General features: G+C 42.5%; 1 protein-coding gene across 1 annotated transcript; it reads right to left on the bottom strand.

The window, feature by feature from the left end:
- Positions 1-2,233: 2,233 nt before the first annotated feature.
- CCN5 (cellular communication network factor 5) lies at positions 2,234-17,284 on the bottom strand. The gene is made up of 5 exons (XM_042464618.1): positions 17,177-17,284; positions 14,246-14,462; positions 10,212-10,466; positions 9,716-9,918; positions 2,234-3,014 (listed from the first exon to the last, which is right to left on the bottom strand). Exons 1-5 carry the CDS (start codon positions 17,222-17,224, stop codon positions 2,991-2,993), a joined length of 747 nt encoding a protein of 248 aa, XP_042320552.1. The 5' UTR covers positions 17,225-17,284; the 3' UTR covers positions 2,234-2,990.
- Between the last annotated feature and the right edge of the window lie 7,983 nt (positions 17,285-25,267).

Genomic DNA, 25,267 nt, shown 5'->3' with positions numbered 1-25,267 from the left:
TCTGATAATATTAGACTCCATGGCCATCCTTTGATGCTCAGTAATATGTAGAGTTGCCAGTTCCAGATTGGTCCAGGTTCTGAGGTTTCCAGGCCAAAACCTAAAACCAAGGGATGGGCCCTGGTGATGCCATTAAGCGTTATGCATTAAGTACCAACTACAGTTGCTCATAGCTTATTCTATCACACACATCATATTTTTCTGTTTGAAAGTTAAGACACAAATCTTAGCTAAATGGGCTGTTCCCAGATCAAAGGGAAATGAGAAGATTATTTCTTCTCACTTACTTAGGGAGATGAGTAAAGAATATTTAATCTAGCTGACTTCTAGCCAGAAGGTGGAAGCAGAATGGAGTGTGAGCCCTGGCACCATAACGACTAGAAGAGAAGGAGGAACCCAACTTATGCAGTGCCCTTTAAAACTGATATTACCCATTATAGTTCTCTTATGTAATGGAGGCTGAAAAAACATATGGTAAAGCTTTTCATGGACTTAGCAGTGTTGAAAAGAGCCCCCATCTTCAGAAATTTGTTTGTAGTTGCAGTGAAATGGGTCAATAATATGTTAATCTTTTCAAAGTGAAGCAAAACTTCCTGGATTGCCTTTCCCTATTTGGCTATATAGCAACATGACAATATCTAATATATTTACTCAATATATATACAATATATTCATATTTGATCTCTGATAAGCCAGGCCTCCCATGTGATGGACCAGTGATGCTGCCATACAGCCCAAATCAGACGGTGTGCATATCCAATCAGATATCATCCTTTTCATACTATGATCCAGGATGGAATATGCTGCATATTTTCCTGAGGAAGATGATAGCAGTTATAAAATGATGTGGCCTGGAGTCTACTGCCAGTCCAGTGATGATGATGATGATGTTTATGATGATTTATTTATAGCCCACCCAATCACAAGGAATCTGGGCTGGTTACAGCAATATAAATACAGAGAATACAATAAAATAAAATACAATAAAATAAGATAAAAGACAGTGACATAAGTCACAGAATTTACAGCTAGACCTGATGGAACTGGGCCTGTCTTTTTCACTCCCTCCCAGGTCTGATGATGACAGTATGTACAGAGGGAGGGTTCTTCTTCTTGAGGCAGGAATTTTATTTTAATTAATTTTAATTTAATTCTCATTAAATTTAAGAGAAGAATTGGTGGACAGAGCTGAAAAGAGGGTGCAACAGGTCTGACCATTAATCCTTCACTCCCAACAGATGATCATTTTGAGATTGTGACAAATCACCGCTAAGGCACCTACTGCAGAAAAGATTGGAGTGGCAGGAGGGAGAGAGGAACAGGGCACAAACACACCTCAACATTGCTCCTGCACATGAACTAGAACCCCTGGCAGGAGTTGAGAAGAACTGCATGATAATGTCTTGTTGAAATCTGTCCCACTTGTATGTTTTCATTATTTGTTATTCCACAAAAGCATCTTTGCCTCTTGAACTTTTCAACTGCTTATCATTGGACGGGAAACAGACCGTCCCTTTGCCTGATGGATCGGGGCCTCAGCTGTCACAGCAGCATCCTCGAGGCCCCGATCCACCACTTTTCCAGGCCGCGGGGAAGCGGCAAAAGTCTGCTTCCCTGCAGCCTGGAAAGGGGTGTCAAGCCCCAAGGACACCCCGACAGTGGCAGGGAAAAGGAGAAAGGGACCACTCAGCCCCTTTCTCTTTGTATCGCTGGCGCAGCCATTTAAAGGCCACATCAACGATACACGCGGCCAAAGGAGTTCCGAAACGGAGCTCCTTCTGGCACCACTGAAAGGGGGCCACAAGTGCCCTTCAGCGGAGCCAAGACGTCATGTCCACGCCACCCCATTTTGAGGCGGCATGGCCGTGACGGCATAATGGTGGCACCCATGTAGAAAGGGCGCCACCATTACAATGCCGCGGCAATGTACTGGGGTTGCGGAGCGTCTGGAAAGGATGCCCTGAGGCAACTCTAGTATGTGTGCAGGCCGGCGCTTTGCGCCGGTCTGTACAGCACCATGTATCACCGCTCCTGTCCACTAGAAAGCAGACGATTTAATACCACTTGAAAACTGTGATAAACAAGTATTTTGTGGGTTTTTTGGACTATGTGGCCAGGCCCTTGAAGGGAATCATTCTCTGAAGATGCCAGCCACAGATGCTGGCAAAACGTCAGGAAAAAAACTCTTCTAGAACATGGCCACATAGCCTGAAAAACCTACAAAAATCTATGGATGCCAGCCATGAAAGCCTTTGACTGTGATAGATAAGGCTTGAAGAATAACTTGAACTTTACTATAGACTAGTAAACAATTATAAACTCACTTCACTTTGTCAAATTACATTTGATCCACAGATAGCTTTATTATGATCCACAAATTTATTATCTTTTCTTTTTTTAGATTTTTGTACTGTACATGATGTCTCAGTTTCTGTTGTATTGCTGCATGTCTTCAAGGCTATTAGATTTGTCCTATAAGCCACTTGAACTAACCCTGGCCAACCCATACTCAGACACTACATTTATGTATTTATTCTAACAATGACAGCCTGTTTTGATCAATGGTGGCTGCTTCACATGTCAAATCCAAAGAGACAGTGCAGAGAGAATGACAGGACATGGTTATTTGAATTACTGTAGCTCAGCTGCAAAGCTCCATTCTACCAGTGGATGGACTTATAATTGTAGCCACAAGCTGGCAATAAACACTTCAGTATCTGCAAAGTATTAAAACATATGGTCGGGTTTCTCTCACTGAACTATAACATTTGTCTAGGTTAATGGCAGTATGATTAAGAAGGAAGACAGGCATCAGCTGTGACAAGGGGTCACTCTTGTTTCTGATTTCTTCCCATTTGAAGCCAGTCATTTTCTTTTCTCTGTTCCGGAGTGGTTCTGTTGTTATCACAGAAATGACAGCACTTGGACCTGCGGTGATCTAGCTGCTGGGACAGTTCCAAAACATCAGCTTCTGAATGGACCGGGCCACTTTATAGGTGGTTTCTTCTTCCTCTCTGTAGAGACAGAACATACCATGTCACTTGTTTCCTGCAACCTCTAAAAAAGCCCACAGTTGGATTACAGCTGTAGGACCAAATTCAGAGTTCACCATGAGACAATATTCAACATTTCCCAGTGTCTTTTTAAAACCCTGGGTATTTTCAGACAAGGCTTTTATTGTCAACCATCCTGTCTATTGAAAGGACTTTCCTAGAATTTGGCATTGTGACTTTTGGGGACCAGAGTTCCAGAGACAGCATGGAGAGAAAGCAATGTCTCCACATTCTGGGCCAACCCAGCCATTAGGCAAGTGAGGCAATCACTCTGGGAGCAACAGAGAAGTTATACCAACCATTCCTCCTGAACTTCCCTCTGTTCAAAGGTAGAACTGTGCGTGCAGACCCCCAAGTCAAACTGAGGAATTGGATGATGTCTTTCTAGAACAGATGACCACACACTCAAAAAGGAGAAATGTAGTAGTGATGGGTGACTTCAACTATCCTGATATGTGCTGGAAGTCAAACTCAGCCAAATCCTCAAGGTCTAGCAAATTCCTCACTTGCCTTGGAGACAATTTCATTGTCCAAAAGGTGGAAGAGGCAACAAGGGGATCAGCTATTTTGGATCTGATCCTAACCAACAGAGATGACCTAGTTAATGGAGTACAAGTGGTGGGATCCTTAGGTGGGAGTGATCATGTACCCCTGGAGTTTGTTATACAATGAAAAAGAGAAGCCAGGCATAGTCAAACATGCATTCTAGACTTTAGGAAAGCTGATTTCAGTAAAGTTAGAGAAATACTGGGGGTGATCCCATGGTCAGAAATACTAAAAGAGAAGGGAGTTCAGGATGGATGGGAGTTTCTCAAAAGGGAGATACTGAAGGCACAATTTAAAGCAGTTCCAGTGAGAAAGAAAAACGGGAGATGTCTCAAGAAACCAGGATGGATGAATAATGAACTTTCAACTCAGCTAAGTTTTAAATGGAACATGTATAAGAAATGGGAAAATGGGGAAATCACCAAAGAGGAATTCAAACAAATAGCTAGCATGTGTAGGGGTAAAGTCAGAAAAGCTAAAGCTCAGAATGAACTCAGGCTTGCTAGAGAGGTTAAGAACAATAAAAAGGGCTTTTTTGGATATGTCCGCAGCAAAAGGAAGAAGAAGGAAACGATAAGGCCACTGTGTGGAGAAGATGGCAAAATGCTAACAGAAGACAGAGAAAAGGCAGAATTACTCAACACCTTCTTTGCCTCAGTCTTCTCAGAAAAAAGAAAAGGGTGCTCAACCTGAGGGCAATGGTGCAGAGGGCAGAATAGGGGAATTTCAGCACAGAAAAAGTAAAGAGATAGTACAGGAATATCTGGTTAATCTAAATGAATATATATCTTCAGGACCAGATGAACTACATCCAAGAACTGGCAAATGTCATATCGGAGCCATTGGCAATAATCTTTGAGAACTCCTGGAGAACAGGAGAAGTCCCTGCAGACCGGAGGAGGGCAAACGTTGTCAGCATCTTCAAAAAGGAGAAAAAAGAGGATCCAAACAATTATCGTCCAGTTAGTCTGACATCTATACCAGGAAAGATTCTGGAGCAGTTCATTAAACAGAATGTCTGTGAATATCTAGAAAGCAAGGCCATAATCACAAAAAGACAACATGGGCTTCGGAGAAAGAAGTCATGCCAGACAAATCTAATCTCTTTTTTTTGATAAAATTACCAATTTGTTAGATGAAGGGAATGCTGTGAATATAGTATATCTTGATTTCAGTAAGGCTTTTGACTGGGTTCCCTGTGACATTCTTGCAAACAAGCTAGTGAAATGTGGACTAGACAACGTAACTGTTACTTGGATCTGTAACTGGTTGACTGGCCGAACCCAAAGAGTGCTCAACAATGGCTCTTTTTCATCCTGGAAAGAAGTGACCAGTGGGGTCTCACAGGTCTCTGTCCTGGGCCCAGTGCTATTCAACATCTTCATCAATGACTTGAATGACAGAATTGGGGGTATACTTATCAAATTTGCAGATGACACCAAATTAGGAGAAGTAGCTAACACACCAGAGGACAGGATCAAAATTCAAAATGACATTAATAGATTAGAAAGCTGGGCCAAAGCTAACAAAATGAATTTCAACACAGAGAAATGTAAGGTGCTGCACTTAGGGCGAAAAAATGAAATGAACAGAAATAGGATGGGGGACACCCGGCTGAATGAAACTATGTGTGAAAGGGATCTAGGAATCCAAGTAGACCACAATTTGAACATGAGTCAACAGTGTGATGTGGCAGCTAACAAGGCCAATGCGATTTTAGGCTGCATCAATAGAAGTATAGTGTCTAGATCAAGGGAAGTAATAGTCCCACTCTATTCTGCTCTGGTCAGGCCCCACCTGGAATACTGTGTCCAGTTCTGGGCACCACAATTCAAAAAGGATATTGAGAAACTGGAGTGTGCCCAAAGGAGGGGGGATAAAATGGTGAAGGGTCTGGAAACCATGCCCTATGAGGAACGACTGAGGGAGATGAGGAGGTTTAGCCTGGAGAAGAGAAGGTTAAGGGGTGATATGATACCCTGTTTAAATGTAGTGGAGTGGAGTCTCCTTCCTTAGAGGTCTTTAAACAGAGGCTGAATGGCCATCTCTCAGGGATGCTTTGATTTAGATTTCCTGCATGACAGGGGGTTGGATGGGATGGCCCTTGCAGTTTCTTCCAACTCTATGATTCTATGATTCTAATTTCCTGTGTTCCCCCACTACTTGTTCCAGAATTTTCTATCCACAAAAGGTGGTTTTAGGTGGATGGCTCATAGTACTATTGGTTCAAAAAACATTGTATAGTTATTCCATCTTCTCCTCCTTAATTACATTTGGCGGAGGAAAGAAAAAAGAGGGAATAGTAGATGAATAAACATGGAAGGGTTACATGTAGAAGATTATATTGGACTGTGAGTAAATCGCCATGAAATCATCAGAAATCGTGAAAGAAGCGTGATCGGGGTTCACACCCCCATACACTTCTCCCATCAGTAAATCGTCATGGGGGTGTTGGGGCTCGCTTCTCCCATGAGTAAAGCATTCTTGGAGCCACCATTTGGTAATAACGGGATCTTCTGTTATTGCTAAATGGCAGCTCCATGATGATTTACTGATGAGAGAAGTGAACCATGACACCTGCATGATGATTTACTCACAGGAGAAGCGCACAGGAGTGAACCTCAATCACTCTTCTTTCTCGATTTACTCACCGTAAGCTTCCTGTGTGATAAAATCCAAAATAATTTTCCACATGTGCGATTTACTCATGGCAAGCCTTCCATGTAATAAAGTTCATCATTTGGACCTTTCCCCTTCCCTAAAATATCAGCAACATGGGCCTGTGAATAAGGTGTGAATAAGGCAACAGTTGTATGATTTAAGCCTCATCTGGAAGTCCCTAACCTCTCCTGGAAATGATTAAATATCTGTTAGGGACACTGTTAAGGAGGAAAAGATGGAACAATTGCGTTTATTCATGATGGCTTGTATGCAAAGGGAACTTGTAGCACTTTTAAAACTAACCATACAAAAGAGGTTGTAACATAAGCTTTTGTAGACTTGGTCAACTTCCTCAGATGCATGGAGTGAACTGGTGCCCAAGAAGGACTTTCAAAAGAAGACTGTATGAATACCACAGAAATGCAAAACTTGTGGGTATGGTTGTCGAGGGACAAAGGTAGTAGGAGGAAAGATTTCGCCTGAGGCCAGGGTGGGTGGATGACCATATGAATGGTGGAGGGAGTTTTGGAATGTGGTGCATGCAGGCTGGGAACTAGAAAGGAGATATAATAAACTGGCTAAGAGTGTCCCTGTAAGGCTGGGCTGTTAAACAGTGTTATAATATGTATATCATGCCAGGAAGCCATTGTCTCTGTTCAGCTTAATGTTGGTGGATTGGACTCTGGATATAGTCAGATGTTTCACTTTCCAATCTTTCTTTGGTGTTTTTTTGTTCCAGGACTGCTGTTCTGAAGTCAGGGATGGAATGCCCAGGAAGACTGAAATGTTCTGCAAATTTTCTGTTTTGTGTATTTACATTCCTAATATCTATTTTATGTCCATTTATCCTCTGGTGCAGGGGTAGGCAACCTTTTTGAGCTGGGGGCCAAGTTGCTGTCCCTCAGACAACCAGGGGGCCGAAGCCCAAAAATAAATAATTAAATGGTTTTTTATAAATAAATAAATAAATAAATGTAGGACAAAATTTTCAAATGGAGGACACTTTTTTAAAAAATCGAGGACACGCAAAAAATTTGCTGATTTTTTAAAAAAATGTTAACATAAACGCATATTTCAGTGGCTTCTATAGACAATTGCCCCCCTTGCCCGCTGCTTGCCCCCCTTGCCTGCCACTAGCCCTCCCTTGCCTGCCTCCTCCTGATAGGCCAAAGGCCCCACACCCTCACGCGAGAGGCCAAAGGCTCCAGCGGCAATCAGCGACAGGACCGGGCTGGGGCCGGTCCCAAGGCCTTGCCGGGCCGCATCCGGCCCGTGGGCCGCAGGTTGCCTACCCCTGCTCTGGTGTCTGCCCAATGTAGAGTGTTGAACAGCATTGTTGATAGAGGATGGTATATATATAACATTATAGGATAAGCAAGTGAAATTGTCTCTAATATTGTGGGTTATGTGATTAGGTCCTGTGATGGCATTTCCTCAGTAGATGTGTGGGCAGAGTTGACACCAGGGTTTGTGGCAAGGTCTTGTACTTGTCTTCCCATTTGTGTTGTGCATCCTCCAATAAGTATAGTGGGTCCTTGGTATCCTTTAGGGTTTGATTCCAGGACCTCACGGGATACCAAAATCTATGGATGCTCAAGTCCCATTAAATACAGTGGCATAGTAAAATGGTGTCTCTTATATAAGATGGCAAATCAAAGTTTGTTTTATATAATATTTGCAAGCCATTGATAGTTGAATCTGTGAATAAAGAATCTGTGGATACCGGTGGGCCAACTTGAGTAGCTTGAGATTGAGAGGCTGTCTGTAAGCAAATAAAGGCCTGTCACCAAGAGCCTTTGAGAGGGGAACGCTATTGCCCAAAATAGGTTGTATTTCAGTGATCCCCTAACTCTGCTCACACTTCTACCCAGGAAATGTCATCACAGCCTCCTGTTGTTATCTTTCTGTCCAGCTGAATTCAACTCATCCACTTAACACACTAGTTGGGAAGTATCAGTTAGAGCTATTTTGTCTTTTTTGCCTATCTGCCTCTTACATTCTTTGCCTTGGGCAGGATTTTGATGCTTCAACGGCAGATTGACTCCGTATGTTATGTTTCACAGCAAGTACACTATTAGCTGCTACAATCAATTAATCTCAGGTTTGGGCCTTCCTACCTTATGGTTCTTTTCTGGAGGGAAACTGTAAAATATGTAACATTACTGGCAAAGCTAATATCTCCTGATCAGAGAAGTGTGTCTCCCCAAGACCAGGCCAATTTAAATCCAATCAGGTGGCTTATTTAGTTCAAGTTACATCCATAAATCATGTTGCTGTATTTTGGAGGGGTCAAGAGGGGAGGGCATTGCTATTTGCTATCATGAGGACAGTCAGAGGCACTGAAGAACCCTGGAGGAAAAGGCTGTTATGTCCTCCTGCCTGTACTGAAAAACCATGTGAGAAGAAACATGGGACTGGGCCAGCATATAATGCAACATATCTAGCCCAGGGATAGGGAACAAATGTCTCCTACCCCAATCTTGTTATATTCCCATTCTCTTTTGCTTCAACAAACATGACCATCAGGGATGATGGGTGTTTCACCTGGATACCAACCAGATGACCCACCAGTTTCTTGCAACTGTACACCCCAATTTCATCATTCTTGCCAGGAGCATCCATACTGGCAGTACGATTCTGGGAGTTCTAGTCCCAAAAGATAATTTTTCCAAACTTATATGGGGTGGGGGGAGACATGTTGTTCAGGAGGAGAAAATGCCCCTCTCTCAGTGAGTCAGTGTGGTGGAGCCTTCTACTTTGGAGGTTTTTAAACAGAGACTGGATGGCCATCTGTCAGGAGTGCTTTGACTGCATCTTTCTACATGGCGGGGGGTTCAACTGGATGGCCTTTATGGTCTCTTCCAACTCGATAATTCTATTATTCTGTTTTATGATTCATATTCCTCTGACTGTTGAATCCCTGTTATAAGCTGAAGAAAAATACACTTTTCATATGCATGCTATAACTGATTCATAACATGGAAATTATACATATGACTGCTATCCTAAGCAGGCTTTCTTGAGAGCTAATTCCCTCAAAATCAATTAAGACCTCCTTTGGAGCATATATATATATATATATATATATATATATATATATATATATATATATAGAATAAGAGGCACTAAAACGCTCTAGCTGAAAACTATAAATATCCCTCCCTAATCTACAAATCCTAGGATTCCATAAGATACAGCCATGGCATTTAAAGTGAAATCATAACATAAATCATTATGTAGTGTGAAGGTGAGGTATGCTTCTTCTCTGATGATGATGCCTCTTTAGTCATCTCACTTAGGATCATCCAAATACAGCAGAATCGGCCAGCTATAATTTCTTTCTTCTTTACATATCAGCTTCATGACATCAGGAATTATAAACGTAATAATTCCTGATGTCATGAAGCCCACATGGAAGGTTTCTTATCATTATTTTGTCCAAGTTCATCACTTACCATGTTGGGTATTCCCATTAGACTTTGGCAAGGTCCCAGGATGCATAAGCGCCTCTGAGTTTCAAGCCTACAGTATGGATTCTGGTTAGAAACCCGTATGGAAATTCCGACACCGCAGCTAGTAGAACAGGCAGACCACTCTGTGCTCCACTCTTCACATGGACTGGGGAAAGCCACTGATGCTACCCCAGGCAGTCTTTGTGCTGAGCAAGGAGGGAAAATAAGGAAAGTGAGCGGGATATTTTAAATCTGACACAGATGTGAATGCTGTATTAACATTTTCCAGAAGGATAGCCATGCTAGAGTGTTGCAGATCCTTTGCCAGCTTGCTCACTCCTCTTCACAGAACTCCATTTACAGCTTGCAGTTCCTTCTTGCCTACGGCTACCAGATGAATACTAAAATGCAAAACTATTTTCAGATAGTTTCATATAGATGTGGCTCAACCTAAAAAGTGAGGACCATAAATGAGGACCAGAACTCATGAATGCATTACCTGCCATGCTATCTTGCAAGATTTGTCTCTCTTGTCTTTCACAAATCCATTCCTGGCAACACTTTCCTGGAATCGTCACACGTCTTGGGTGTGGACAGTCTGGACTAGGGAGGCGAACATCCTCACTGCAAAGGGGAACACAGGTGAAACCTCCTCCTGAGCAGCGGCACTGGAGTTTACAGCTTGGCTGGAACACTTCCCCATCTTGATAGAGCCTCCCATTCAGTTCACAGTTATCATCATCAGCCTCTTCATCTGCAGATGACATTTAGAATACCCAGAGTTAAGAGATACCTCAAATGTAGGCATTCAGCCTATGATAGATCTAACACCAGACATTCTCAAAGAAATATAATGTCCCTATGTTTTGAAACCAAATCATAAATTTGCTCTGAATTTTTCAAAAAAGGAATTTACCTAATGCAATAATCCCCAGAATTGAGTCACAAAACCACTTCCATTGTGCCCAGTTTTGGTTCTTCATATCACCAATTCTTCTGACCTGCAGCAGTTTCTTGTTTTGCCAAAGCAGTCAGTACCACTAGCTTCCTCCTGGTTTAAATGAAAACGGGTCCTAAACCTAATATTTTGCCATCACAAGAGTAAGTGGGAAGTATTGTTTCTCTTTCGTCAAGGTTCCCACACAGATGCTGATTCTGCAAAGTAAAAGCCAGAGTAGATAACAGAAAGCAGCCTCCATAACAGGCATAGGGAAACTTCACCCTAAACTAGGGCAGTGTTTTCTTAGGGACCAAGGAAGTGAACTTGGACAAAGGAGATATGAAGAACCACTTGGAGGAAGCTGAAGATGCTGATTACTGTAGTTAAAAAGAAAGTGTAGCAGGGAAATGGAGAGTCTGTAGTGTTGAGAAGAAAAGGGTGAAGCCTGACAGATTGCACACCAGATAGAAAGGCACCAAAGGCTGGGTCTCATCTTCAGGATGTCAGTTCTCCATATTTCTTCTACAGCGGGGCTGGGCAGCTGAGGCCCTCCATATGTTCTTGGTCTACATCTCCCATCAGCCCTAGCCAGTGCAGCCAATAGTGAAGGATCATGGGACCCACAGTCCATCTTGAACACCACATGTTGCCCACCACCTATATAATCAAATCAGGGATTTCAATTTCATACAATTTCATACAATTGAAATTGTATGAAGGTATGAGTATGGACATTTTGACACATGCCTTGAGAGATGATTTTGATACAAAAGAAATGGATCATTGGAGGAAAATTATTAAGTTTTTTGAACTAGAATGGGGCAAATCAGCAGTTATAAATTTGCATTTGATATGAACTCCTTGTCCCCACTTTGAGGTGGATCTGGAGAAAAATGGTAAATTAGACAAAGATAGGATTAACAAAATAGATTAAAACTCCTCTTTGCCGCCTCCACTCCTTTTTTTTGAAGAGGAGGCGCAGAGCACAGCACCGCCAGAGGCCTTCAAGACCTCTGGCACCGTCACCCAGTCTCCTCACTGCCATTGCCACCGTGGAAGGGGCAAGTGTCTGTGCTGGGGCCCTGTTAGCCTCAAAACTGGTATCCGGCCCTTCCGCGGCGGCGGAGGCATGAAGGAGGCCGGATGCCGGCGCTGGAGGCCCTGAAGGCCTCTGGCGTGGCAGCCCTGCTTCCTTGCCGCCGCCGCCGCAGGAAAGGCCCAGTGGCGGTGCTGTTGGGGACCAAGAGGCCTCCAGCACTGCCATCGCGCCCTTTCACGGCGGCGGCGAGGAAGCCGAGGCTTGGCCTCTGCCGCCACCGCCGCCACCTGGCTTGTCCCGCAGCGGCAGCGGCGGAGGCCAAGCAGCCGCACCAAGACTTTAAAGGTAAGTAAGAGGAAGAGAAGGGAGGGAGGCAGGGAGGGAGGGAAGGGAGGAGGGAAGCAAGGAGGGAAACGAGGGAGGAGAAGGACGTTGTCCCTAATGGCGGCGCGCATGCACGCGCGCTGCCATTGGGGACAACTTCCCGATTTGCCATCAGCAGATGGCAAATCCACGTATAAGAAGGGCCAACTGTATTTTCCGATTGAAGTCTAGTTAGAATATAGCTATTTTACAAGAGATAGGTTATTGAAAAGTAGGAAACATAAGACTAGGTAAATAAAATATTAGGTATGCATAAGATAGTGTAGCTAGTGTAAGTAGGGTAAGTAGGGCAAGCAGGAGTTTAAAAGTGGAAGGTTGTACGGATACTATGCTTGCTGATAGTATGGAAGTATGGAAGGTGTGTAAATATGTATTTTGTTCTTTGTTATTGATGTGTTTATTTTATTTTATTTTGTGATTGTAATTCATGTTTTTTTCAATAAAGTTCTTTTTAAAATTCTAAAAAAAAACAAAATCAGGGATTTCATTGGGTCTCTATCTGCTTCTTCCAGCATGGCACAGTCATCTTGATTCATTCATGGAATTACATGGGGGCCCAGATGTCATCATCTTCCCTTTGTAACTCTTCTATGTTTCTCCATAGTTTCTTCCATCTTTTTTTAAAAGGACAAAAATCAGTTGGGGAGGGAAATATGGGACAGATGCATAGTGAATTTGGACTGGCAACATCAACCACTGTTCATCTCAAAACATCCACCACTGAGGTAACACAGAAATAAAAAGATCACTAGCTAACATTTTGAAGTGGAAGCAAGAAGTGTAATGTAGAAACCCACAGAGGTCAGTAAGTGGGAACAAAATCCAACTCTGTACTCTCCCCCCAGTATCCTTTGTGTGTATTTGCATTGCATCTTGCATATACCTTAGTCAGAAATATGAGGGAAATGATGGTCTTCCAACTTCATCTTCATGTTCTCCAGTAAAGTGCTATTCATTTTTTGAGTCCTCTGAAATACTCAAGTTAGAAGGATATGATAGACTGAATAATTGCAGAACTTGGAAAACGTACTTTTCTGGAATATAACTCCCACTGGCCACTGGTAACTGAAAAAAGTGAACTTTTCCAAGTTCTGCATAATAGCCTTTTTCCTTGCTGTGAAGGAACACAGTGGCTGAGCACATCAGTAAATTCCAAGTTGAATGACCAGTCTCTCAAGTGAGACGTAGTAAGTAACGGGGGACCACTCCTAATCAAAGGAGACAAAGCTGAGCTAGGTACACTCTCACCTGATGTAAGATAGCTTGTTTTATTTCTATTGGATTTGTCTGCCTAGCACAAAGTAATACCCAAGCAAAGCACAGGAATCCACAGACTGTGGTATAATAAATTTTCAAGACTTGACCACTATGCTGCTATCCTTTCTCAAGAACCTTCTAAGGATTTTGTTCCTAGTTAGGTCTTGTTATTTTGTGAGGCGTGATATTTGTTTAGCTCACATCCTTGTCAACTGGCTTGAACTCTCTAAGGAGGACAGGAAATCAGGGCATATTTGCTGAGTTTTGTTTGCATTCCTGCCAGCTACCACAGGAGCTCCAGAGAGAGAAAGTAGAGACGATGCAGTTGTGACGTAAAAGCAAGCATGCATTGTGTACCTTCTTCTTGGAATGCAAATCCTGACATTTGATTTATGTGACTATAACATTATTATTCCCTTTTAGCCAGGTACCCACAAAACAAGAGGAATGTTTAAAATCTAGTGTGCCATTAAAAACTTGTGCATGTAAACATGCAAGCAAGAAAGCAAGGGGAACAATGAGTCTACTGAGGACAAATTTCACAAAGGCCCTTAACTCTTCAGTGTCTAAAGCCTTTTTCCCTACTGAAAGTCCAAGGCAAAGGAAGCATTTATGGAGCTCATTGGCTAAGCTAATCAGTCATGACCCAGCTGGTTGGGGATTTTGAGAGTGGTAGTCGAAAAAAATAATGATGGTCTTGCTATCAGCTACGATGTAGTAAGTTAGACTTAGGGCCTTGTAACTGTTTTCTATTCACAATTACAACTGGCGTACCACTGCCATGACTCGGACTCTTGAGTCTCCACCAAGCATGCCTCAAATTCCTATATTCACAACACATTGGTGAAAGATGCCAGTTTTCCCCTACCCTTGGCTAGTATGTTCCTGAAAAGAGTAATATAGGTTTGCTCACAATTGCAGATTCCTCCTCTCCCCATTGGGGCAGCACTGTAGTCACAGATAAGCCCCTGGCTCTGATCACACACATTTAGGAAGTTGCAAGGCTCTCCTAGCCTGCGGGCACATATGTTGCAGCAGCCACAGCCATCAAGAACTAAGGGAGAGCCAGGAGGGCAACGAGGAGGAAGCCAGGGGCAATAGCATGGAGTTTGGCAACGCTGCATGTACACCTGCAAAAAGAGGGGGAGAAAGAAAAGGAAAATGAATAATGTAATGGCAATATGGCCAGGATGACCAGCAGGGACGTAGCTAGGATTTTAGGGAGGGGGGGGTTCAGACTAAGTGCCACCATTATAATGGGGCTTGAGCGCAGTGGCGCAGCAGCACACACCATTCATTTTTCTAATGGAAGGGGGGGTCCGGACTCCCAGATTCCCCCCCCCTTGGCTACGTCCCTGTGACCAGGGATTTTGGGAGCTGTGGTCCAAAAAGTAACAATTCCACGTCCTGCTTTTTAGGTGTACATTTAGAGCACCTTTCACCAGGGTAATCTCCTGTGTGCACCCACCTCTCCTCAGAGAAATGGCTGAAGCTCAGCAATAGAGTTTGTTGTTGTTATGTGTCTTCACATTTGTCGCCAACCTATGGTAACCCTACCCTAGGGCTTTCTTGGCAATATTTATTCAGAGCAGGACTTTTAAGATGAGAGTGATTTACCCAAGATCGCCAAATAGGTTAACATAGCTGAGTAGGGATTTGAACCCTAGTCTCCCAGAATCCTAATCCAACACTAACAACTATACCACACTGCTTTTAAGAAACAGGGTAGACCTCCAGGTAAAGGCCAAACAATATTTGCAGGGTCGGGGGTACACCTACACTGTAGAAATAAGGCAATTTGACACCACTTTAACTGCCATGAACAAGTGTGATCGATGTACAGCACAGTGGCAACAACAAGATCTGTCAGGGTTTGACCCATAAATCTCAGGGTCTGGCAGTGGCAACACTAGAGTTGGTGTCACCTGGTGCAGGTGCCCAGAAAGAGCTGCTGGGGGTCAGTGGTGGACTGCCCCACCCTTCTTCAGCTCCCACTGCCTGTCTGTCCTCCCCTGGCTGGCCACCACCTGACCAGACCACTGATGGATCTGGGGGACAGTGCTGCGGCCTATTGATGGCCTATTCTGGGTCTGGCATGGCTTCTCATCCAGAAGCAACACCAGATCTGGAACAGAAGGCATCACACCAGTGGCCACTGATGGGGCAGTGCTGAGACCTTCCGGTGACCTGTTCTGGGTCTGGCACAGCTACTAGGCGAGTGCAAAAGGGGACAATGCCCTTCCTCCCTTCTCCAGCAGTTGTGCCAGTCCTAATGGATGTACCTCCCCACTGGGTATACACCCCTCTCTGGGGTGTCACCTAGTGTGGATCACCCTCCCTGCACCCTCTTAGTGATGCCCCTGGGGCCTGGGACATTCCCGAACAGTCACACCTAATGCTTCCTGATATTTCTTGTTTTCTGAAAAAACAAAAGGGGATTTAAGCTGTTGCTATACTGCAGAATTAATGGAGTTTAAGACAGCTTTAAAGTGCATTAATTTTGCAGTGTAGATGCAGCCCCAGTTTCCAAGTTAATTCCTATTTAGATTACATGGTTGACATGTGCCAAGGTCTACAAAATAGTCTATTTAAGAAGCTGCTGAAGATAAGCTATACACCAGTGCACCAGCTATATTATTACTCATTTGCATTGGGGAGATTAGCTCCACTGTGTTTCTACATGTAGCAAAGTAACTCATACAGCTGTGACCTTTCATCTCTCTCTTAGAATCTGGAAGCAAAACATCTCAAAAGATACTCACAACAGTTCTGTTTGACTAGTGGGATAATTAAGAAATGCACTATACCTGACACCAAGCCTTAATAAAACTGCAGTAAGGAAAGCATTTTTAAAAACTCTGTCTCTGTCCAGAATAAAACAACCAAGACTAGCAACCATTATTGTTTGTCAGAGAACAAAGTGTTTCATCCACTAAAAAGGAGCTGTTCTCCCTCAACATCTTGTCATAATGGCTTAAATATATTGATTTTAATGAGGTTTGCTTCTGACCAGTACAGCCCATTCCTGGATGTAAATAAAATGCTGAAGATTTGGTATGATGGGTTTCATTTTACATCCCTCTGGTTTACTGTAGTCTACTGTGTCCTTAGGTACCATTTAATCTTATGTCACAGGCCTGAAACAATTTAAAGAGTTATGCAGCTGCAACTGTCTCCACACTTATACTGTGTCCAAAAGAAGAAGAAGAAACCTTGGAAATTGATCAGCAGTCTGAAACTACTGGGAAAACTATTTTCAGTCTTTGTTTTCTGGTTTATTAGTGTGTTTGTGTGTGTGTTTTAAAGAACTATGTTCATCCCTCAGACTCCTGCAGGAGGCAACAGCTATACATATGCTTCTCTGTGTTTTTCAGAGCAAAAGTTGGACAACAGTTGAGCAATCCTGCAAAATAATGCCAGCTGCTTGGCTTTCTGCCTTGGTAGGTTGTAACACTGAGAACAGAGTGTGAAGAAGAAACAAACTGGATTACTACACAGGATCCTCAGCTAATCTATTTGCATCCCTGTGATACTGGAGCAATTAATGAATGAGATCCAGATATAGAAACACGAATGCTAAACAAGTTACAGTGGGAGTGTATTTTGGCCAACAGAGTTTTAAGAATTGGCCTTTTAGTAGTTATCACACCACCACATTCTTTTTGGTTTTCATGCACGTGACACTTAAGCATACACATTAAACAATATTCATGCTTTTTCATACATCCTTGAACTATTGCATTTTGCCAAAGCTGTCTCTTGGTTATAAATTGTTTTGAAAGGGAGGAGGGAGGCAAAAGAACAAATCCTGACCATTTAAACTAACATTTCCCAGCTTCCTTACCTTGGAAAGAAGGCAGAGGAAGGAGATCAAGAGAAGCTGGATTTTCATTCTGACACTTCAGCACATCCCTCCCCAGGCAGTTTGGAGACAGCAGTGTGTCTGCAGTTTTTAAAGTCTGTGAGTAAAGTCCTGCAAGTGTTTATACTCTTCCCTGCTCTGATGTCACTCCTAGGCTCCAGTATAAACACGAGTAGGTTTGGACAAGCTTCAAATTGTTTCGTTTTTTCTCTTTTTCCCCCCACATTCCAGTTAACATTTCCATTCACCTCAAGGTGAGAACATGCGGCCCAAAGCAGAGAAATAAGACTTGGCTGTGTGCTGAGGACCAAAGAAGCAGAACAAGCAGAAATCAGGATAGATATCAAGCAGATAAGGTACATCCTTTGAATGGACAATCTTCATGTAAAAACACAGACTTCTTTGACAAGTGGAGTTCTGTGTTATCAAGACAGCTTGTACTCTCAGCTTTTGTTCTGCTCCATCACCTTATTTGCCTCATTTCTCTTGCACTCTGGTCGATTCACATGATTTGAATAAAGTCCCACTGATTTCAACAATCCATTTCAATACTGAATATATTAAATTCAATTCAGGCAGATATTAGTAGTGACATTTTGTTAAACTACAGACACCAGACAGCATGGCCAATGAGAATGCTGGATGGAAGAATCTGGGAGTTGTAGTCCAAACAACAGCCTTACTATTCCCAAGCTCTGGATTCAGTACATTCTGTTCTTTAAGAGGTCCAGGGCATCCTATAACAACACTGGGGTATTTTTCATTATAAAACTGAGATTGACAAAAAGCAGGAGATTTATTTTGTGCATGTCTGAGAGGGCTTATAGGGGAGATTTACTGACTGTTTTGAAATTTGACACAGTTGGTTGTCTCTGGGAAATATCACAAGATCTAGTAATGTCTGGATTCTCTGTATGGGTGAGCTGCTACTGACATTTGTAAGAAGATGGTTCATACAGAGGTCTTCCAGTTTTCACTCTTCCTAGCCTTGTTCATCAACCACTCACCCACCCTCTCAGAAAACAAAACAAAACAATGTGGACTTTAGAGCAAAGGCAGACACAATACAGGGCTTATCAAAGTTACATTGTTGACTACAACTCCCAGAATTTCTCTTCAAAAAGTAATCCCACTATAAGTGTGATCACAAAATGTTCCTTTCCCCAACTGGTCATACACACTGGAAAGAGCTGCAGTGTATTCAGCTGCCAGCCCACCTCTCTCTATAAATTAGAATAATAAAATTATAGAGTTGGCAGGAGTTCCAAGGGCTATCTATCTAACCATGTTTGGTGTAAGAACCTATAGCAAAAATACCTTGAGAGATGTCCATCTAACCTCTAAAATCTGCAATGAGAAAATCCTTTTCTCTGCTTTTTCAATGGGCTGCATGTTCTCATCTTAAGGTGAATCTTTAGGGACACACTATTCTGCTTTCAAGTAGCTCTTACCATCAGAAAGTTCTTTCTAAAGATTAGGACAAATTTCTTTTCCTATAATTTGAATGCACTGGTTTGTGTCCTAGCTTCATGAATAGTAGAAACATACTCCATCTTCTACATGACATCACTTTAGATATAAACCTTTGGGAATATAAACAGGTGTACAATAGATGATGATATGGTCATAGCAGCTGAGACAGTTGAACAGTATGATGTGATTTTACATCAGGTTAAAGAAACAGCATGTGCTAAAAACATCAAATTTAATAAAGAAATTGTTCAGTTTAAAGTACATGGGTCACATAATGACTGTTGAAGGAGTTTGACCGGATAATGAGAAAGTTAAGGCCATTCAGAAAATGAAGCCCCTTCAGGATAGACAAGATATGCTCAGATGTTTAAGGTCAGTACAATTTATGCATAGTACACTCGTCCCTCCACATTCACTGGGGTTAGGGGCAAAGGTCCCCCGTGAATGTGGAAAAACCACAAATAACAAAAACACTATGTTTTTACCCGAGAGAACACTTCTCTAGGAATCTCTATCCCTCCAGTGCAACTCTGTGGTCAACATCTGCCAGACATTGGCCATAGAGGTGCACTGGAGGGGCTACAAATGCCTAATGGAGTGTTCTCTCTAGGAATCTCTAGGTCCTTCAGTGCAACGTTTGGCTAAAGTTGACCACAGAGTTGTGCTGGAAGACCTAGATATTCCTATAGGGGACATATTAATCAAATCCATGAATAATCAAATCCACAAAAGTCAAAGCTGCAAATGTGGAGGGACGCATGTACATAGAACATAGTACAGTACATAGGACACTGGTTTGTTGTGGTGAAGCAAGCATGCTCCTAAATCAGCTTAAGCAACAACTGGTTTTGCTACATCATGGAGTACAGGTGCATGACAGCATCTTTGAGAATTTTTTTTAATGTAGTTTTTGAGTGGATGGCAGAACGTCAGAAAGTTTTTGGCAATGTCAAAAAACAGATGTGTCATGCACCTCTACTCTAATATTTTGATGTGGCAAAACCAGTTGTTGTTCAAGCTGATACACTGAAAGGTGGTTTAGGATTGCTTCACAATGAAAAAGCAGCATCCTATGCTTCAAGGTCAGTTAGCTCAATAGAGCTTCGTGAGTCTCATCAAGGCATTCAAAGAACCAAAGCTAGAGCCAGAAGGTTGTTGTACTGGCCTAGTATGTCAAAAGACATTGAGACAGTTATTGGAAACTGTTCTGTTTGTGCTTGTTGGGCTTCAAGCAATCAAAAGGAGCTATTTAACCATGTGAAATTCCTGAAGTACAATGGAAGAAGGTGGTTGTTGATGTTTTTGAACAGGCAATTCTCATTTTCTTTTGGTGGTTGATTACTTTTCAAACTATCCAGAGGTATTAAGTTTACTTGATAAGATTACAAGAACTGTGACTGGTAGGCTTAAATCTATGGCCTGTTACAGACTGCCAAAATAAAGCTTCTTCGGGTCTCTTTGGAGGTATGCTGTTTAAATGATGCATGGGCCCTAAGAGTCCGGAGGTCGCGCCAAAGCCACACTCCATTCCTAAGCACTGGAGTGCAGCTTTGGTGCAGCTTCCGGATTCTTAGGATGCATGCATCATTTAAATAGCATACCTCCAAAGAGACCCGAAGCAGCTTTATTTTGGCAGTCTGTAACAGGCCTATGTTTGTTTGCCATAGAATACCAAGGACAGTTGTGAGTGATAATATGCTCTTTGCTAGTCAAGAATTTTAAATGCTTGCAGCGTGGGATGGGACTGAGCAGTGTTTTAGTAGTCCAGGATATGCACAATCTAATGGAATGACAGGATGAGCAATCTAGTCTATAAAACAGCTTATAAAGATGGTAGAAGATGCATGTGTGGATCTGCATTTTGCATTGTTGAAATATTGCAGTGGTTCTCAAACGATGGGGTTGGACCTGAAAGGGAAGTGTGAGAGTTGCTCAAGGAGGGCATGAGGTTCTGATCCCTCCTCCTCCTGTATAAAATTTACACATTCATTGAGTTAAATATTGAATTTACTTATACAAAACTGTTCTAATTTGAACAATATTATTTCCTGATAAAATGTTAAAATATGAATACACATGAAAGTGCGAATGACAATATACACACTAAATAAATAAAATATTTTTATTCATATACTACATCAAGTGGTGGGGGAGCAACCGCATGTAGAGGCAAAGGGGGGCGCCAAGGGTAAAAAGTGTTAGTACCATTGGAATATTGGAATGTACCAGTTACAGCAATGCCATATTCATCTGCACAAATGCTAACGGGCAGGAGGTTAACAATTAAACTTCCAGTGACAACTAATCTACTATGTCCTAAGATTCCTACTGACATACATCAGAACCTCCACAAAGTCCAGAATAGGCAAAAAATATTTCTATGATTGAACAGCAAAGTCTCTCCAACCACTAGAATAGGGCAATTTAGCATGAACCGAATCGTAATGAAGATGGCTCCCTGCTGTTGTTACACAAAAATGTAAGCAACAACAGTCATATCGAGTGAGGATTTCAGAAGGCTGTATATACTGGCTTAATAGGTATCAGTTAACACCATGAAGGCAAACACATGAAAGTCCTGGTTGCATAAGTTTAAGACAAGATGAACAAAATGCTCAACTTGTTGAGGTTCCCAGAGCTCTGTTGAGTGATATAGGAGAGGCCAAGGAAGATCATGATTGAACTTATGAGACATATGTACTTCCAGCAGTAGACAGGCATCCAGTATATGTAACATCTTGAGGCAGACTTGTGTTTTTGCCAGGAAGATACATTCCTTGAGGAAGAATGGTGATACAGACTATCCTCAATGGGGGACCAAGTACTTGACCTCTGCTCCATAATAATAGTTGTAATTCTTTGTGCTGTTTTTAAATAATTGTTTATCAACATTTATATGTATGAGATATATAGTATTTTTAAATGTGTATGATATATATATTTACTTGTTTCTTTTGTTTGTTTGTTTGTTTTTTTGTTTTTTGTTTTGTTTTGTTTTTTTGTTCTATGAAAGAGAGACGTGGTGTAATGTCTCTTTAAAGCAGCTGTGTAGTATTTAATAGGCTAAGGGTCCTGTGTTTGTCAGACTTCCTTTACAATGGAGTTCATGAAGAAATAAACCTTGGAGCTTATCGCTTAGGCAAATTACCTCTTCCAGCTTCAATTCTGGATCCGGGATGCCCCTGGATGTTATCATAACTAAATCACCACTAATCTATGCAGGATGTCATGACCCGGATGCATCCCGGGTTGAAGCCTCACTCAGCTGGCCAATTTTTTAAAGTCAGAAGCTCCCCAACTTCGAAAAAGTGTGGGCTGAGCAAGGCTTCAACCCAGGATGCATCCGGGCAGTGGCATCCCACATAGATTGGTGGAGATTTAGTTATGATAACATCCAGGGGCATCCCAGATCCAGAATTTAAGCTAGAAGAAGTAAAGCAGATTATTCGCCAAAGTGATAAACTCCCTTGTCTCTACTGCCTTTGGAATCTTATCATCTTGTGAATCTATCTTGTATTAATTACAACAGTATATATTACAATTATCTGTCAAGATCATGACACATACAGTGGTACCCCGGGTTACGAAAATAATTCGTTCCGCCGCCGCGTTCGTAACCTGAAATGCTTCGTAAGCCGAAAAAGCCATAGGTGCAAATGGGGAAAAGCCGCGATTTCGTGCGAAATAGCGCCGAAAAGCACCAAAAAATTTTTCGTAACCCGAAAAAACCTTTGTAACCCGGAACAGTTTTTTCCTATTGATTTTTTTCGTAACCCGGAAATTTCGTAAGGCGGTGCATTCGTATCCCGGGGTACCACTGTATAGAGATAAAATTTAACCCTTGATACAGTTCTGGAGGAACCCCCTCCTCTGAAGCTAGTTTATTTGTGGTACGGGGAGGCGTTATAAACCGCCGCTTTGCGGCAGTCTGCCGGTGCTGCTCTTTGCTCCGCAAGGGAGTCGCAGCATACAAACCGCGCAACTCCCTCGCGGAGCAAAAAAGAAGCTCCAAAATGGAGCTTCTTCCTGTGGTGCCGTTATGATGTCGCGAGGCGCCCATGGCACACCCACGACGTCATAATAGCCGTGACCCGTCTGGACGCTATGCGTCCAAGATGTAAACATGGCGGCGGCCGTGTGGAACGGCCGCCGCCATTTGTCACGGACTGAGTCCGTGATAGGGAAAGGGGCGTCTAGAAGAGACGCCCCCCCTTTTAAAATGGGACGTCCTGAGGACGTCCAAAATGGCGGTCTATAACCCGCCATAGTTTCCTAATGGTAGAGGGGTCTGAAGTGATCCCAGTATTTACCAACTCCTGCCCTATTTGCATTTTAAACAACAACCACAACAACCAAATGCTGCATGTTAAATTCAAAGTCACATTTCATGTCAAGGCCCTTGCACTGTCCCTCTTTTTATAGATCTGCTTTATTACTCTCATAATCTGTTGTGTTTTTTTAGTAGCCAGTTATTCCATTACAACTTGATTCTGTGTTTCTGCATAGCAGGGGGTTGGACTGGTGGTCTCTTCCAACTCTATGATTCTATGATTCCTCACCTTATTTCAATTACTGAAACTGAGTTCAAAGTACAAAAGTAGCTTGCGTTCAGTTAACCGAGTTGAAAGGGGTAGAATTTAGCCATTCTATGAAAGTCTTAAGCAAAAGCAAACTTCTGCAACCTCTCCTAGCTTCTTCTTTATTAATAATTTCTATCATCTTGACCACACACTGATGTTGCTTGGCCACGCATATCCCATTTTTCAGCTGTAAAATGCTGTAGTGTATGTCACAGTGCTATAACTGTGTGATGTGAAGGGCCTAGTGTGGTCTTTGAACAAGGAAATTACAAAGAAAGACTAGAAAGAGAAACGGATGAATTGAATTATATTCACAAATTCCAATACATTAGTACACTATACATACTAATACAAGAATCCTCACTATTGTACATATAACATAGCTTTGAAATCTACTGCAGGAATTTACTCCTTAAGCAGTGTAATAATCTACAATGAATTATCCTCATTAGGTAATGAAAGCATTAAACATTACTTTTCAGAAATAATGGAAGAAGCAGGAACAAAGTTAACTTATGGGTGCACAAAGTAAAGCTTTCAATTTACTATCAAATGCATTTTAGAGGATTTTTTTTCTAGTTGTATTCAATTCCCTTATCAGTACTAAGGCTCCCCAAGTAACAAAAATTCATTGAAGTACAAAGGTAGCTCTATGCTCTGCATTGTTCACCTTTTCATTGCTTTTTGTTATCCATTTTTTGTGGGGTGGAACAATGAATTCAACAACAATTAATTACTTCTTAAATGAGTACTTTTTAAAGGTTAACTTTCCAAGCTTTGGTTATTTCATGTTTAGAATTATTTAATTTGGTATACACATATCCATTCGTAGAAGGTGTTAAAGTTATTGGCTGCCTCTTTGTCTGGTCTCTTGATACCTGGAAATTTCTTTTGCATTTTGAGGAGGAAGGCTACCAGGATTTGGAAAAAGTATTGTACATACTTGACTATAAGTCAATCTCATGTATGTTGACAACAAGTTTTGGGGCCAAAATTATGGATTTTGATATGACCCATGGATAAGTTGAGAGTAAAACTTAGGACCACGTAACAAAGGATCTAAAGAAGCAAAGGAAAACAATGCCAAAGAACTTACAAAATTCAAGCAGGCATAACTGTGCTCACACTAAAAGTTGGATGGATGAGAGAATAGAAGTGTGTCAGTGCTTCTAGCACACAGATTATGCTCTTGCCTTTCAGCAGGGGAGGGTTCCTTTTTTAAAAATAAGAGTTAATGTACAGTACTAACATTGACCCATGGATAAGTCGACATTGGCTTTTAGGGACATTTTTTGACTAAAATTTCTGGACTTATACATAAGTTTATACAGTATCTCCTCTTCATTTGAAAAAAGGGTGTAAACGTGAATGAGAGAAAAAAAGGGAATGGCAGGGAAGGGAAGGGAGGAATAGGAAGTGCTAGAAAGCTTAGAATGGAGTTGGGGAATCTCTGGCATCAACTCCCAAAATGCCTCAGCCAGCATGGATAATAGTAACTGCAGGTGTTGTGGTTAGGGTTGCCATAACCCAGCTGCAACCAGGATTTTCCCGGTTTTGGCGGCACCTGCCCGCTCCCATCACAGCTGCCGCCAAAAACTGGAACAACCCTGGTTGCAGTGGGGTTGCGCAGCAACCCGCGGGGCCTCGCTGCCCTCCTCCTCCTCCAGCTCGCATGGCCACGCGGAGGAAGAGGAGGGCAGCGAGGCCTGGGGCGGAGGAGGCGAAGGGGGAGGCAGCGCCTCCTGTGCGTGGCCGCGCCACCCTCCCCGCCTCCCTGCGGCCCCATGCCCTCTTTCCCGGCCTCTGCGGAGACCAAGAAGGAGGGAGGCCCTGGCGATCGCCAGCGGCCCCGCACCCTCTTTCCCGGCCTCCGAGGAGACTGAGGCCTCCGCAGAGGCCGGGAAGGAGCGTGTGGGGCCGCCAGTGATTTAATTATGAAATGTAGGACACAGGTTTTTTTTAATGGAGGCTACATTTCATAATTTTGTCCTACATTTGTCCCAGTTTGGAGGTCCTGATT

Source organism: Sceloporus undulatus, chromosome 4, assembly GCF_019175285.1.
Source record: "Sceloporus undulatus isolate JIND9_A2432 ecotype Alabama chromosome 4, SceUnd_v1.1, whole genome shotgun sequence".
Lineage (NCBI taxonomy): Eukaryota > Metazoa > Chordata > Lepidosauria > Squamata > Phrynosomatidae > Sceloporus > Sceloporus undulatus.
The sequence above is the reverse complement of the archived record's forward strand: the minus strand, read 5'-3'. Positions and strand labels throughout refer to the sequence as shown.